General features: G+C 33.8%; 1 protein-coding gene across 1 annotated transcript; it reads left to right on the top strand.

The window, feature by feature from the left end:
- The first annotated feature begins 8516 nt into the window (after nt 1–8516).
- Nucleotides 8517–15060, top strand: LOC122060067 (ABC transporter C family member 3-like). The gene is made up of 11 exons (XM_042623252.1): nt 8517–10175; nt 10480–10566; nt 10654–10777; nt 10862–11349; nt 11485–11649; nt 12812–13106; nt 13202–13410; nt 13569–13874; nt 14308–14371; nt 14600–14839; nt 14960–15060. Exons 1-11 carry the CDS (start codon nt 8532–8534, stop codon nt 15058–15060), a joined length of 3723 nt encoding a protein of 1240 aa, XP_042479186.1. The 5' UTR covers nt 8517–8531.
- The last annotated feature ends 2093 nt before the right edge of the window (nt 15061–17153 follow it).

The raw sequence follows: 17153 nt of genomic DNA, 5'->3' as shown, positions 1-17153 counted from the left end.
GTTCATAACCAACTTAATTAGCACAAGCATATATGGCTCTAGGTATCAAATACAACACTATCTGATTTGGATGGTTTTCACTCTTCAATTTTAAATGTAGATGAAAATGAATAATCAAAAAATAATTTAATTTGTGTTCATAGTATTTATTTCGGGAGAATCTATATTCGAAAAAAAATCAATTTCTAAAAGCTATCCGAATCCGTTCCTCATATGCCCATATCCAAATGGTCACCTATCTATTCAATAGTTTGTAGTCGAAATATCAATTTTATTTTCCATTATAATTTAATAATTGAAACAATAAGGAGAAAGAATATAATTACATGTTGAGGCAATAGAGACAAGGTCCTAAACTTGATATAATCACTAATCTAAACAGTAGGAATGGTGACAATGGCCAAAACAATCCTCCATGTGGAAAAAATAGTTTTTCACAGCTCCCCTCCATTGCTATGATGAATGGTTTTTCTAGCTATCATTGATACTTCCTAAAGCTTATAAGAATGCCTAAGAGCAACTACTCTCTCTCTCTCACAGAGTTGATAATAAGTGAATTATATAAAGGGTGCAACTTCTTGTCACCATGGAAAATAAGAAGTTCCTAACATTCTAATTCTAATTGTCTTTTGTCTTATTCCAAAAAATTATTTGATATAGATATAAGATGACTTTTCAAAAAATTGAAAGTTGTTTAATGCAGTACTTATGTGAGATGTCAGGATTTACCTTCATTGGAAAAAAAATATGTTAACTTAAAAGGGAAAAAAAGTAAAATTATAATTTCTTAATTCATCACGTTGGTTGCAATAATAATTTCCTTCATGCAAAAACTGATAGATTCCATTATAGAGTAGGTTTCATTTTCCTTCCTTCTTGTTATTGCTTGTAAACTCTTTCGTAAAAGTTTTAAATTTTAAATTAGGTTGAAATTTTACTTATGGCTTCAACATTCTCTATTTTAAGGACTCCCCCAACGCACACACACATTCATCCATATGCACATCATCGCAAGTGGTGACGAAATCTAGATGTCACCATCTATTGTGATGCCTATATCTCACATATATAAATAGGTCTATCATACAAGTTCAAACCACCCCCCCCAATTCATCCATATTTACATCATGGCAAGTGTTGACGAAATCTAGATGTCATCATCTATTGTGATGCCCATGTTTCACATATATAAATAAGATATATAAATTTAAAATTTATTTTTAAATAGGACTAGCAAATACTCAAGTGCAAATGCACGTGTAGCGGAAATTTTTTCTTAAGAGTTTGTTTATGTAGATAAACTTTTATTCATAAATATTTTAAATACCATTTAATAATTTCATCCCCTCCCCCTTTTTTTTTTACTAAAACTCTTTCTCTCCCTCCCACTCTCACACTCTTTGTCGATTATTTTTATTTCTCTTTTAATTTTTTTTTTGACATTATATTTTGTTGTTACGATGAACATATTTTGAACCTAGACAAATATTCCAATAACATCTGCATTAAAACAATAAGTAAAATTGATGTTAGTATTTTTTTTTTTTTGTTAATAGATAATTATTAGTATCAAATACTTAAAAACTTTACCTAATAATTCATTCCTTTTGTATGTGTTGGTATTCCATTTCAATTCAATGAGCTTGATAAAATTATACCTTGATTTTTCTACATTTAAGCAATCTTCTTCAATTTTTGATTTGACATTAAGAGTTAGTTCATGTTTTTTGTTGACATTTTTGAAATTTGGATTTACTTTTTTTACGATTGCATCAAATATAAAATAAGTTTTTTCTAGTATCCAATGTGTCACATAATTGATCAACAATATCATTAAGAAATATTGCTTGTATTTTTATCCCCTGCAAAATATGAAATAGTGAATATTAAATTGAAATTAGAAGTATGATTATTTAAATAATCAAACGTACCTTATCATCCAATAAAGTGATTTTTTGAAACTTTCTAGGTTCTTTTGTATTTTTGTAATCCTTGATTTCACTTTTGTTCAGTACCAAAACCTTTATTTTCTAATCATTTTCATATGTCGTTAATTGATTTATATTGATGAGATTTGTTATATTTCCTGTATAAAATGATTGATTAGTTGAATGTACAATGTTTATTATAGATTGTGGAATCAATTGTAATGATATTAGAAAGTATAGAATTCATAATTCTTAGTATTATTAAAAATAAATATAATTCTATCAATATTCTAACAAAAACCAACATAAGTAATGTCCTACGCGTGGAGGGGCATGGACATGCTGATCTTCAATTCCTGGCACTGGTGGACCCACATAAGAAGATCATAACCGTAAGATCTATTTACCTTTTCCTATACTATTTTAAAAGGGAAGATTCCATTACAATGGTTCATGTGGTGTGTTATGGAATTAGATCCAGGTGGCACCATTTGTTCTTTATATATATATATATATATATATATATAGAGAGAGAGAGAGAGAGAGAGAGAGAGAGAGAGAGAGAGAGAGAGAGAGAGAGAGATGTTCACCGAATACAAAGGCAAACCAGGAGATTTTGTTTATTACCTGTTGATTTTCACTCCAAATAGTTAGAGAAATCATTCTACAATTTTTTATGTTGATTTTTCGAGAAACGACTTGAGATTCAAGTAACATCGGTGGGATGGAAGAAGTGGCCACTTTGTGTTAAAAATCCGTTAAGGCCGTTTGCTAGCTCACCCCTCCCTAGACCCCACATAGGTGGGCCAGTACTGGGTCAATGGCTCTTAGAAGGTGAGAAAGAAGTATGCAAAATACTTAAAATAGGAGGGAATACCGCATCCTTCAAGAGCTTGAGTGGGCAGGTCGAATTATTGATACAGTAATAATTTAACACCCATGATACACTTTACTTCCACCATAGGTCCAACATGCCTGGGTATTTCTTATATTTGCTGGTCTATTTCAAGTGCTTCTCTCTAACAATATCATAGAAATAGCTATTTACTCAAACAATATCATAGAAATAGCTATTTAAACCATAACAAGAATGCGTTTAGGTAGAAATTTGAGAAAATCCAATAGTTTTTCAAAATAAAATTATTGATGAGTCACGTTTAGGAAGAAAATGAGCAGGAAGGTTGAAAGAAGGGGGAGCTTTAACTAAAAGAAACAAACTTTGTCGGGCCTTTAGGAAAAATTGGGGAGATATCATAATAGGGAGATAATTCATAATGTCAAATTAAGTTTCACAATCATGAATTACTCAGGTACGTACTCGCATAACTCCTTTAAATAGAAGAGATCGAATTGCCAGCACATAGAAGAAGCCCCAAGCCAAGCCTTGAAGAATCGTTATCTTCTTCCTTATTACCCGTTGGTTTTGAATTGCCTGGATTAAACTCAATCTGCTTTGGACAGTCCTCATCTCACTTGCGTTCCAACCAGTTCCCCACCGTATCAGATTCAATAGATCAAAATCTCATAGGGAACCTTGAAGATGCCATTAGTTTGCAGAGATTCAACAATGGGGTTCACCAATTGATGGTACTTTACAAGCTAATATTAATGTTGTGAACTTTCACGCTCGTTTGAAATTAGAAAGAAGATGGAGAGCAAATTAATCAGTGTAGCAAGTAAGCATAAAGAAATTAATGAATTATGGTGGCAATGAAAAAGTTGGATCAAAGATAACCCGCCTTTAACCCAACTTGCTAGCTAGGAGAAGTAGAGTGTTGGGTGATCGATCCCTTGCCTGCCGTCTTCAATCATACTTGGCAGCATCACTGTCGAGACAGATTCTAAAGAGGCAGCGCGCTTGAATTAAAAGACCCAACCTAGTATTCATCAATTTTGGAGACCAGCAATATGAGGGTTATTGAGGGAGCATGTGCGTGGGAGAGTTTGCAAGAGAGAAGGAAATCATGTTGCTAAAGTCTTCCTTCTCAACTCTCTCTTTGTCTTTGGAAAGAGGGGAATTTGAGAGAAAGAAAAAAGAGTAGAGAAAATTATTGGAATACAAAATAATAGAAAGGTACCAATAATATTAAAAAAGGATAAAATAATCAAGTGAAAGATTTGCTTTTATATAATAGTATAGTATAATATAATATGTAAATAGGTCTATAATATGAAGTTGAAACCCACCCCAAAATAAATGGGCTTGGCTATGGTGGTTTTTTTTTTTTTTTGGGCAACTTGCACCTCAAAAATGCAATTATTTCATGAAAGGCCCAGTTAAAGAGGCCTTCGACCTTCCTAAGCTCTTTATCATCCGGGACCTTTCGAGTTAGTAAGACCAATTTTCCAGACCTTGATTAGCACTGATAATCAATTTTTTTTCTGTTGAGAGTGTGTGGGTCTTAATTTTTTCTGAGAGGGCGTGCGTAGGAATCGGCATGCAATAGCGAGGATGTCTTTTGCCCTTTAAATTAATTGGACATCCAACATAATTCACACATTTCAGAGGAAACGAACCCACCGGTTTACCATTTCTCTAGAAGCACGCATGCTCGTAGAAAATTTTGCTGCCACTCAGAAAGAAAAGGGAATAATTCATTTTCCCTTTTCGTGCACAAGTACACCATCTTAGGTTCTATTATTTTTCAAATTACTCTTGAAAGATTCCATTTTCTTGACTACGAGCTCCAATAGTAGAAACTTGGCTGCTACCTTGTTCCCCATGCTCCGGGGTTGCGAACCCACCGTTTTCGTATTTCTAGGGAACTTGGGAGTTATGAGGCCATCATTCCTTACCATTTCCTTCATAACTAGAAATGCTCCCTCTGCTTGCAGGCAACTCATCCAAGGAGCTTCCTGTGTTAAGTTATTGTACCAGCGAAGGCTGCCGTCCAAGGTAGTTGAAGAGGTGCAGGGGAAATTTTTTGGTTCTTTAGAGAAGTGCTCCAAGAAGTTAAAACGTTCTCCATCCAGAAACACAATACTTTGGAGGGAAAAGTTTCCTCTTTTTGTACAGTGCTGAAAATACCCTTCCTCGTACTAATGACACCCATCCCACCATCTCCATCATCTGTGATGAAGGTGGAAGGGATTCTCTTTCACCGTGAATGAAGGAAAACTCAATCCATGATTGAAGCTTCTATGTCGAGGTGCACATCTCTCTCTCTCTCTCTCTCTCTCTCTCTCTCTCTCTCTCTCTTTGTGTGTGTGGTTTAAGACAAGATTTGTGACTGTCAAATGTAACACGGCAGCTAGTTGTGAGAAGTTTTTATAGGAATAAAAGTGAAATCAAGTATAATAGTAGTACACAATTCACACCCACATAGGCTCCGAATGCTTTAACATTAATAAGCGAGAGGGTTAGACATGCCGTCAACTTTCAATAAGTTAATGATATGCACTAATCATAGGGCTGGACGCAGGAGGGCAAAGAGATCTTCAACCAAAAGGGGGAGAAGAGGCGATGACACATGCTGGGTACCCTAACGACTTTCCCAACCATTTCGCCATAAATATTTTCTAGAAAAATATTATTATTTTATATTTTTCTATTATTTGCCATAACTCCTCTTGAAATTTAAGGTCCACAAAAGCAAATGCAGTGTCTTGCTTTTCTTCTTTTATAATGTCCAGAGAGGTTTATTTTAGCAAGGAATGATAAGTTACATTTTCAAATGCTGTCCTCTAACTGGCTTATGCATGCATGCAGTCTGAACTCTGGTTTTTTTTTTTTTTGGAAGAAAAAATGGATATATCCAGTGCAGGAGGCTCTAACATGCGTGAGGTGTGGGGCGAGAACTATACAGTCTTCCACGTTCACGACGGAGTGATTAACCAAAGCTTTCATTATTCTAATAAAGAAATTATAAAATGCTCCAAACTTGCACTCCGTATATAAGATCACACCCTACGTACACTTATATAGTTATTTAAAGCATTACAATATAAAGAAACCCTAATCGTCAAAAGTACTATTAAAACTTCCCCAATATAAATGGTGGATATATCGGTTTCATTCTTGTATGAGATCACACCCTAAAATCTACAGATTTCAGGAGGCTTATCGATAGCTGTCCTACATAGCGTCAACCATTATTGTCAGATTTGACAAATATACATGCAGTAGAGTTCTAATAATTGTTTTACATAATCTGATAAACACATCTAGCACCTGAAGAATGTACTTATATAAGTGTGTATATATATATAGATATGAAAGTATATACTGATCATATGAAATGGATTAAAAAGAGTTATTTAACTTGGTAAAATTACTCAATTAGAGATTGTTTGACAGATAAAATGATGAAAGCTTCAAGATAGTGTAGAAATTTCAGTTCTGCACGACCTTGGTAAAATGAGGTTATGTTGCTCAGTATAAGGCATTCCGATTTGATTCTAAATCCTATTGGTGAAGGACTCACGGCCTTACAATCTTTATGACAAATGTTCTCTCAGAAAAACACAATAGAAAACTGGAAATGGCTCATGAAGTTAATGTACGAACTAAGACATAATTTTGAAAATAAAATAAGGCTATAGAATTGAAACTCAACTTTTCTAGGATGTGTTTGCATCACCATCTTACAACTCTTCTGGGAGGCAAGGAGCCTAAAATCCCAGCTTCTGTTCCTAAGATTCTAAAGCTAAGATTATACAAGATCTTTGCTTAAATAAATAAAAAAATGGTAGAAAAATCTCACTATTTTGTGTTTGCCATGAAAATCATTTCTTGTGTTGTCGAAGCTAGGTCTTAATTAACACAAGCTCCAAGGCCTTGATGTTTTAATGGAGAAGACATTAGAAGAAGGATTCTTATTAAGAAGAAGTTGTTGTAACACCTTGGTCCCATTAACCTTGGCACAATATTGTCCTCATTGACTCATAGACCTCAAGGTTTTAAAACATGTTGTGCCATGTTAAAGAGGTTAGAAGTTATTATTAACTTAGCAACCTACCCTTAGATGATATGAAATTCAACTAAAGACTTACAATTATGTGCATCGGCTAGTTCCTTGCACAAGCTGGACTGAACCGAACTAGTATGGCCTCATTGTTTGGTTCTCCCTTGGTCCAGTGGACTAGAATTAGCTCCAAAGTCATCATTGTGGCCTTGTTATGACCAGACCTCTATGGCACTTATGGTGGTCGCATTAGTTTTCAAATATTTTGTCTACGTGATCTGGGCATGCATCATTAAACCAAGTTGAGTGTGATTGATTGAAGTGTTGTGTCACTAGGATTTCCTTCCTCACAATCAATAATCTTCAACTGGCCATTAACGGTTTGGCAAGGTCTCTCGCATAAAGGCTATTTTTATATCAACATGTGCAAGAAGGTTAATTATGTTGCTGATGGTGTTTCTATGGTTACAATTTTTGGAACTATCTATTTGGATTTGGCATTTTCGATGTTTAAGTTCTTATTTCCTTTTTGTTTTGTTATGAAATCTGTTGTAATGCATCATGAGGTGCTCTTATGATATTAAATTCTTTGCCTTTCATTTTTCTCTAGTAGGATAATTCTAAATTATTTGTTAGTTTGTTTGATCTCATATTACTAAGTTTCTATTCTTTCCGCTAATATTCTTAATACATTATATGTAACTGCTACTTCTTCCAACTCTTTTACACTTTATAAATTTTCAAACAATTTTTTTTTTCTACTCATTAACAGATTCAGCTATAACCAAGGGTGACGATATTGAGACTCCATCACCAGCCTAAGTCTTTTTGAAACACATAAGGTGGAAATGGTTTGTTTATAGATGCTAGAGTTTCCATCAAGCTGATAGGATTTGTATTGGATCTACGTGAGCTAAGCCAACCAAATCACTAGCAAGATAAAAGAATATTTGCAAACATGGATGCTTTTGAAGAATCAAAGAACGATATGAATATTTGGATGTTCTTTTCTCAGTCTTTTGCAACCATTTTCCTGCACGGATTTTCTGCTTTTTCGTACCTAATTTTGTTATTAGTTTTATCCATATCCTGGGCTTGCAAGAGACGCAAGATGCCTATCATTGATAATTCAAAAACAGTATTGAAAAATACCTTCTTTTTACACTATTGGCGAGCCCTTATATCCTGCATGATTCTATCTTTCTATGATCTTCTCCTATGTGTGTTAAACTACCTCTCAGGATATAGACATGGTTGGACTGATCTAAAGTTTGTTGCCCAATTGGATTTTGCATTCAGAACACTCACTTGGTTTGTGATATCTGCTTACTTACGTATTCAAATTTCTCATTCAAGTGAGCACAAGTTCCCCATTCTACTTAGGATTTGGTGGTCCCTCTACTTCGTAATGTCTTGTTCCTATCTTGTCATACATCTTGTTTTGTATTGGAAACATTCATCCTTACCATTCTTGCTATGGGTCTCTGATGCCATATACATAATTTTTGGTTTTTTCTTTTGTTATATTGGGTTATTTGGTGAGGGACCAGAAGATGAAGATATCCATCTTTTGCAACCTTTTTTGAAAATTAATTCCAGTCAGAACATTGGTGATGATATAAAAGTATCAAGTGTCGGTAGAGAGAGTGTATCTCCTTATGAAAATGCTAATCTTCTTAGTTTTTTCACTTTCTCTTGGATGAGTCCTTTACTTGCACTCGGGTATAAGAAAACACTGGACCTTGAAGATGTTCCACAACTCGCCAATTGTGATAGTGCCAGTGTGGTCTTTGCACATTTTAAAAACAAACTTGAATCTGATAGTGATGACAGTACTACTGGTGGTCAAATAAGCTCACTCAAATTGGTAAAGGTATTGATTTTCTCAATATGGAAAGAAATTCTATGGACAGCTCTACTCTCCATTGTATGCACATTAGCTTCTTATGTTGGACCATATCTTATTGGAGTCTTTGTTCAGTATCTCAAAAGCCCTCTCCAACCAAAATATAAAGGCTATATGTTAGTTTATATTTTTTTTATTTCAAAGCTCATAAAGTGTCTCTCAGAGAGGCATTTGTTCTTTCAATTGCGAAAGATGGGAAATAGGGTCCGTGCTGCCTTATTTGCAATAATCTATAAGAAGGGTCTTATGCTTTCAAGTCAATCAAAGAGGGATCACCCTAGTGGGAAAAACATTAATTTGTTGAGTGTTGATGTTGAGAGGATAGGATTTTTCAGTTGGTACTTACATGATATATGGAGGGTGCCTGTTCAAATTGTTCTATCATTGTTGATCTTGTACAAGAACCTTGGGCTGGCTTCACTTGCAGCTTTTGTTGCCACAATTATTTTGATGTTAGTAAATGTTCCATTGGGAAAACTACAAGAGAAGTTTCAAGGGGGATTGATGGATTCAAAGGATCGAAGGATGAAGGCAACAACTGAGGCACTGAGGAATATGAGAATTCTCAAGCTCCAGGGTTGGGAGATGAAATTCTTATCTAAGATTATTAAGCTCAGGAACTTTGAGACAATATGGTTGAAAAAGTTAATTTACACATCAGTTATAACTTCGTTTGTATACTTGTCTGCTCCTATGTTTGTATCCATGATTACTTTTGGATGTTGTATACTTATGAGAATCCCACTAGAGTCATGGAAGATTCTATCTGCATTTGCAACATTCGAGATATTACAAGGATCTATTTATAATCTTCCAGACACAATTTCTATGGTGATTCAGACTAAAGTATCCCTTGATAGAATAATCACATTCCTATGTCTCGATGATCTCCATCCAAATATAGTACATAAGCTTCCAAAAGATGACGATGAGGTTGCAGTTGAGATCGTCAATGGGAGTTTCTCTTGGGACCTTCGTTCGCTTAATCTCATATTAAAAGATATTAATTTTCGAGTGTTTCATGGTATGAGAGTGGCTGTATGTGGTTCTACTGGGTCAGGCAAGTCAAGCTTGCTTTCATGCATATTGGGGGAAATGTTAAAGGAATCTGGAGACATTAAATTGAATGGAACGAAAGCCTATGTTGCACAATCACCTTGGATACAAAGTGGTAAGATTGTGGACAATATATTGTTTGGTAAGGAGATGGACAAAGAAAAGTATGAAATGATCCTTAAAGCATGTTCATTGAAGAAGGACATAGAGTTGTGTGCCTTTGGAGACCAGACTATGATAGGAGAGAGAGGAATCAACTTAAGTGGTGGACAGAAGCAAAGAATCCAGATTGCACGTGCATTATACCATGATGCTGACATTTATCTACTTGATGATCCTTTTAGTGCTGTGGATGCTCACACAAGAACTCATCTATTTAAGGTAGTTAGTTGCTCTCTGACCTTTACTTTCAAAACTTTCCTTGGTGAAATTGATTTGAAGTTATATATATCATTGTCACATCACATTGTTATTGATAAAAAACTAATGACGAAATCATGGCTGTCTAAACAAAAATGACATACAAACACATGATATTAAGTGATGCATGTTCTTGCACTAAACCCATGGTTTAAATTTACTTATCGTTGTAAAATTAAATTACATGTATAACTATTAAAATATTTTAAGTAATTGAAAATTATTTCTGAGTGCCAAAATGTGAACATGTAAACTTTTCTGACAGGAGTGTTTGCTAGGAATTTTGGGTTCAAAGACAGTGATTCATGTTACCCACGAAGTAGAGTTCTTACCTTTTGCTGATCTTATCCTGGTGAGAACATGTCATATTTCTTTCAGAATTCAAGCTCCTCAACCTAATTAGTTTGCAAGTGATTTCGTACCTTATTTTATTTGACAGGTTATGAGAGATGGAAGGATTACTCAAACAGGAAAATACGAAGAAATTCTTAATTCAGGAACTGACTTTATGGAATTAGTGGGTGAACATAAGAAAGCTTTAGCAGAATTTAATTCTGATGAATGTGGGATGGCTTTGGATAATTTAATTAATGATAAGAAAAATGAATGTGAGATTGCTTTGGATAATTTGATTAATAATGAGGAAGTTGGTCATAATCTATGTAATGAAAAGTCTATTCAAGATGATAAGGAAAAGAATCCTAAAAATAATAAAAATGAAAAACTAGCTAGGCCAGAAGGGCAGCTTGTCCAACAAGAAGAGAGAGAAAAAGGTGGGGTTAGTATTTCAGTTTATTGGAACTATGTTACCGCTGCATATAAAGGGGCTTTTGTACCATTAATATTATTGGCACAAATTCTTTTTCAGTTTCTTGTAATATTCAGTAATTACTGGATGGTGTTAGCTACTCCTGTTTCAAAGGATGTGAAACCTCATGTTAGAGGATCCACTCTCATCTATGTTTATATTGCTTTGACCCTCGGAAGCTCTCTTTGTATACTTATAAGGTCCATGCTCATTGTAACCGTTGGATACAAGACATCCACAATGTTTTTCAACAAAATGCATTTTTGCATTTTTCGTGCCCCCTCGTCATTTTTTGATTCTACCCCGAATGGAAGAATTCTTAATCGGGTTAGTATAAGTTCTTAATTACTTTGAGGATCCTATTTATTTATTTATTTATTTATTAACATAAAAGTAAATATAATTGTTTTACAAAAAAAAAATGTAAATATTGTTATGAATAAACGTTATTTTTGTATACAGGCATCTATAGATCAAAGTGCAGTCGATACCACTATTCCACATCAAATTGAAGAAGTTCTAATCTCAATCATAAGATTCTTGGGAACTGCTATAGTAATGTCACAGGTTGCATGGCAAATATTAATAGTTTTTATTCCAATGACTGTGACATGCATTTGGTACCAGGTGATTTTATAGTCACTTCCACTTCTTATGATTAGAATTTCAAATCCAGCTCAACGATATTTTTTTCATTGTTAATAAGCCACTTCCACTTCTTATTGACTCTATCTCTTTTGTGATTCTAATAGTATTATAGCTTGTTTGAATGGTTCAGTTTTTTTCCTAGATTGGGTGGTTAGTCTGATAATTGTGGACATTCTTTCTTCATGTTTGTTGTTTGATAGTGTAAGATTTGCTTATGTTCCTATATCTGCTAATGGTGAGGCCCATGTTTTAACGAAGGGGCTGCTCTTCTCAATGTTTCAAAGATGTGGATTCATCCACCCATGTTTGTTATAAACCGTGGCCTTTTACGAGACATGAACTCTTTCTTTCATTTCTTTAAATAAATTCTTCGTGGTGGAGCTAATACTCCACCTTTCTTTGACAAGAAAAGTAAAAAAAAAAATAAAAATAAATAAATAATAAATAGAAGCCTATCTAGGTAGACCACCAAGGAACTAGTGTTGAAATATTACTTAGCTGATAATTTTCCATGAAAAATTTTCTTCTTCCTTCCCTTTTATTTTTCTTTTCCATTTTTTTTATGTTTTTCATCTTTCCCTCACATCCCTCTTTCTTTCCCTAGTGAATTGTGTGGACAAAGCTATACTAAGCATGGAAAAACATATTACTTAGCTTAAAGGAGGTACCTATGTTGCATTACATTACATTTTTTGCTAAATTGTACATTCATGTGCTTTTTGTGGATTCCATCATTAGAAAATTTAGATTTGGCCCCCAAAAAAATTGATATGGACATGTGGTTATTAATTGAAATTAAAAAGTTAGTTAAAAAGTATTAAAAAAATAGATATCACAATTTTTTTTTGATACAATAGACATACAAGTAATGTATATAATTTAATCAATATACAAGTAAAATAGAAAATACTAACAATTCAAAAGACAATAGTTAAAGTAAATAAATAAAATGAATATTTTTAAATTTTATTCATGATGGTGGTAAGACTATCAACCACATAAATGTAAGCATGTCACATTAAGAAATCCTTCATAAAAAGTAAAAAATAAAAACCCTTTATTCTTTTCTCACTAACTTTATATTTATTACATATTTTTTATATTGTTCCTAATATCCTTTTCTATGAATATTGTCTTGTAGAAATACTACATATCTACAACACGAGAACTATCACGATTGGTTGGTGTGTGCCAGGCTCCAATTTTACAACATTTTTCTGAATCTAGTTCAGGTTCAACTACAATCAGATGCTTTAATCAAGAAGAGAGGTTTATAGACGCAAATCTCAAGTTGGTGGATGAGTATTTCCGGCCCAAATTTCATCTCTCTGGTGCAATGGAGTGGTTATGCTTCCGCATGGATATGTTGGCGTCTATCACATATGCCGTCTCATTGATTTTCTTGATCTCAATGTTAAAGGGAGTACTTAGCCCTGGTACAAATTTTGAAATTGAGATCTTATAAAATCATCCTTTATAGCTCATATCGAAGTATGGTGTTGAATTTCTTTTGTTTTCTTCTCTTTTGAAGGCGTTATGGGGTTAGCAGTCACATATGGGCTTCGTTTTAGTTTCCATGGGGTCATATGGGATCTTAGCAGTCTTGAAAATAAAATCATAGCTATTGAGAGAATGCAACAATATTCTTGCATCCTTAGTGAACCCCCTTTGTTAGTAGAAGAAAATAGACCAGATCGGGAATGGCCGTCACAAGGGAAAGTTGACATTGTTGATCTGCAGGTAATCCACAATCTAAATTCCTGAAGTCGTTATTTTCTTATTTATTTCCTTATATTATATAATAGACCTTCTAAAGCCTAATGTTGTTAAACAGTTCATTATGTTCTTATGGAATTATGCTAAGCTTCATGATATGATTGTTTTTAATATGTATGTAGATCCGGTATGGCCTACACTTTCCTCTTGTCTTGCGAGGTCTCACATGCACTTTCCCTGGAGGAATGAAAATTGGCATTGTTGGGCGAACAGGAAGTGGTAAATCAACTCTCGTACAAGCTCTCTTTCGTTTGCTTGAACCTACAACGGGTCAAATTTGGATAGATGGTATCAATATTGCCCAAATTGGCCTTCATGATTTACGATCAAGGTTGAGCATCATCCCGCAAGACCCAATAATGTTTGAGGGTACTTTAAGAAGCAATCTTGACCCGACTGAAGAGTACACTGATGAACAAATATGGGAGGTAAATTTTTTCATTTAAAAAATAATCTTTAATCAATACAAAAATAGGGTGAACATATATTTTGCTTACGGATGATTTTCTCACAAAACATACACATCCCAATTGATTGGTTGGAACATGTATCTCTATGAATTTCTTTCTTGTGGTCGTATTCTTTTTTCTTTCTTTTTTATTTTATTTTATTTAATCTTTGTTCACTTTTTGAAATCCTTTCTATTGAGATATTAAATCATTTCATTAGATACATTGGATATATTGGATCTTCTCTTGGCTTGGACCTGGAAGTACAGAGATTACTCCTCTATTTTTTCCACTTAGCACTCCCTTGTCTGTTCATTTCATTTTTTGGTTAACTCAATTTTAATGATCAATTATTTCTTCTTGAATGATCAAGCAAATTGGTAAGTTGATGTAAACCTTTTGGTTGTCTTAGGCTTTAGATAAGTGCCAACTTGGTGATGAAGTTAGAAAGAAGCAAGGAATGCTTGATTCTACAGGTTGGTTTCTCCTCTTATTCACTCTATACCGAAATTTCTTAACATTAATTTATACATGCACAAGTGCCAATCCTTCCAGAATTCTTTATATCATATATATTTTTTTAGTGCACAATCCAACCTCCCTACCTCCGAACCCCATTTACGACAATAAGTTATTAAGAAGAAGAAAAGTTAATGAAAACAAGATTCTAAATAGCTAACAGTTTCATATGGTTGTTACCACAGTGACTGAGAATGGAGAGAATTGGAGCATGGGTCAAAGGCAGCTACTATGTTTAGGGCGGGTATTGCTCAAGAAAAGCAAAGTGTTAGTACTTGGTGAAGCTACTGCTTCAGTGGATACTGCAACTGATTATCTAATCCAGCAAACGCTTAGGCAACACTTCTCAGGGTCTACTATCATCACAATTGCACATAGAATAACATCAATTCTTGATATTGATATGGTCCTCTTTCTCGATAATGGTCAGTAGATAGTATTTAATATGTCACAATCAAATAGGACTAATTGATTTTAGTAATATTTATTCTCATCCTTTTGAATGTTTGCCTAATCTGATTGACATGTTTTCTTGTCTTAAGCAGGACTTATACTGGAATATGATTCCCCAGCCAAATTGCTAGAGATCAAGTCCTCATCATTTGCAAAGCTTGTTAAGGAGTATACTCAAAGATGTAGTTTCTAGTTTAAAAATAAATAAATAAATAAATACGAGCTTTGGATGTTTAGATGTAATCAGGCTGCATTAGACTAAGAAGGTACATTATTGTTATTAATTTTGAATGACAAAAATTATTTAGAGGTAGAAAGGAAGACGAGAGGGTGGAGGGTGGAGGGTGGAGGGTGGAGGGTGGGAATCATATTCTTCACACGTCTATAAAACTTTGGAAAAAATTTAGTAGTCTACTGTTATCTTTAGTCCTCTAAAAATATCTACCATGTGGGACATTGGATCAATCTGAAATTTTGTAGACAAATAGAGCTCAATTTACCTTTCTCACATGTCAATTTTTAGCCAAAATCGAGTTGGCCAAGTGGCAAATAAACATCTGAAAATCAAGGAAAAATATAATTTTTTAATAAGAAATAGGCAACTGAAAATACAAGCGAATATGCCAATATAGGAGAGGGACTATGCTTGAAATGTGTGTCAAATTTGACATCTGTCCAATGCTAAACTATTTTCTAAATATCCATGTAGTTCGAAAAAGCCACAAACCCTTCTATGTGGCGAAAATGGGTGTTGGTCTGGAGATATCCTCTAAAGCCTGTCAGTGGAAAAACTTTTTTGATGAAACTTAAAAAAAAAAAATAGAAATTTTGCATGTTTCTACATTAGGCACATCTTTTTTTTTTTTTTGGTTGAGGCATATCTTAATTATATGTAACCAAATTTTTCCTTGAATAACAATTTTGTTATCTTTTCTATGCTTAATTTGTTCTTACTAATTCTTGCTATGATTAAATTTTCTCCTCACAAATTTTCCCTTCCATGGTCATGCATTTTGTCCTGAAAATCTCAAAATTGGTTCTTAGAGTGGCAAATTGAGTTTTTTTTGTAACCAACCATATTGGAGGTAATGTTAACCTCAAAAATTTGTATGGCTAACGTTCTAAAAAAAAATAATAATAAGAGAGATATTTTCTTAGTTAAATAGATTTTCAGAACATCAAGTCTTTGATTGATGTGTTGTCGTTTCAAACCATTTCTACCATCCCAAATTTTTGTAATTTATCTACCAATAAAAAATTTGTTAGGTATGTTAGAGTAACTGGGCAAATTCGTAAGAACAAATTTTGTGGAGATCAAGCCTTAAAATTTAAGTTCTAACCGAGCTTTATCAGGGAATAGTTCACTACATTGCCCAAATAAGTGCCATGTGGAAAATTAAGTCCAAAATTTGTCGGTAGGTAGGGTCAAGGTCCCCTACTTAAATGTCACGTTTGTAGTGCATTGGATTTGACCACGTGGAAACATTGAGTTTTAATTATTTGTTATAAAGTCAAAAATGTAACAAAATCAAAGTTTTGCGAAAATATTTAAAACAAATAAAAAGGGCCATTACCCAATGCTGATCCTAATCTTCGGTATTCTTTTAGCAAAATAGCCACCCTCAAGATTTCAATCCCGGCATTTTCCCTAGAAACCTGAACTTTTACCATTGCTATAACCAATGGCCCCTAAATAATTAAAAAAATATGTCGATAAAAAATAGAAGGGATAATACTATACAAGAGGAGTGTAAGATTCAATTTGGCTTTCAAATTTGACAAGCAGTTTATCTAAATTTTAATATGTTATGCAACCGTTGAAATTACCACAGCATAATTCCATGTGTCAAAAACTAATTCAGAAGTATAGGACTTTTTCGCAATAAAGCATAGTGATTCATATCAATGTGAATATTTATTGTATTTATTAGTAATTTGAAAATTATTTGAAGTTGTGTTGAAAATATTGATTCATTATTTATACCCACATCAAATTTCCTCCCTTACTCCCATAAAGCTGCTCTTTTTTTTTTTTTGGTAATACAAAATTTTCTCTATAAAGGATCTAACACCCCCAACCCCCCTCCGTGCCAAACCCAACGCACAGACCCAGTTCATTTTGTTCTTTGTTTCAGTTGCATCATGGCACATCCCATTTTCTTGCTTGGACTTCTGATAGTAGCATACTTTAATGTAAGAAAAATGATGCTTTCAATTATCCATTCTTTTTGACATGTTTATTTCTTGTTACTCTTTGATCTTATTTGGTTGTTATCCCCCCCCCCC

This window comes from Macadamia integrifolia, chromosome 1 (genome assembly GCF_013358625.1).
Source record: "Macadamia integrifolia cultivar HAES 741 chromosome 1, SCU_Mint_v3, whole genome shotgun sequence".
Lineage (NCBI taxonomy): Eukaryota > Viridiplantae > Streptophyta > Magnoliopsida > Proteales > Proteaceae > Macadamia > Macadamia integrifolia.
The sequence above is the reverse complement of the archived record's forward strand: the minus strand, read 5'-3'. Positions and strand labels throughout refer to the sequence as shown.

What these genes read in the sequence shown, in the direction of transcription:
- LOC122060067 (XM_042623252.1), top strand. Translation starts at nt 8,532, where the DNA reads ATGAGTCCTTTACTTGCACTCGGGTATAAGAAAACACTGGACCTTGAA. An exon ending in AGAATTTAATTCTGATGAAT is followed by an intron (nt 10,778 to 10,861) that starts GTGGGATGGCTT and finishes ATAATGAGGAAG; the next exon opens with TTGGTCATAATCTATGTAAT. An exon ending in ATGGAAGAATTCTTAATCGG is followed by an intron (nt 11,350 to 11,484) that starts GTTAGTATAAGT and finishes TTTTGTATACAG; the next exon opens with GCATCTATAGATCAAAGTGC.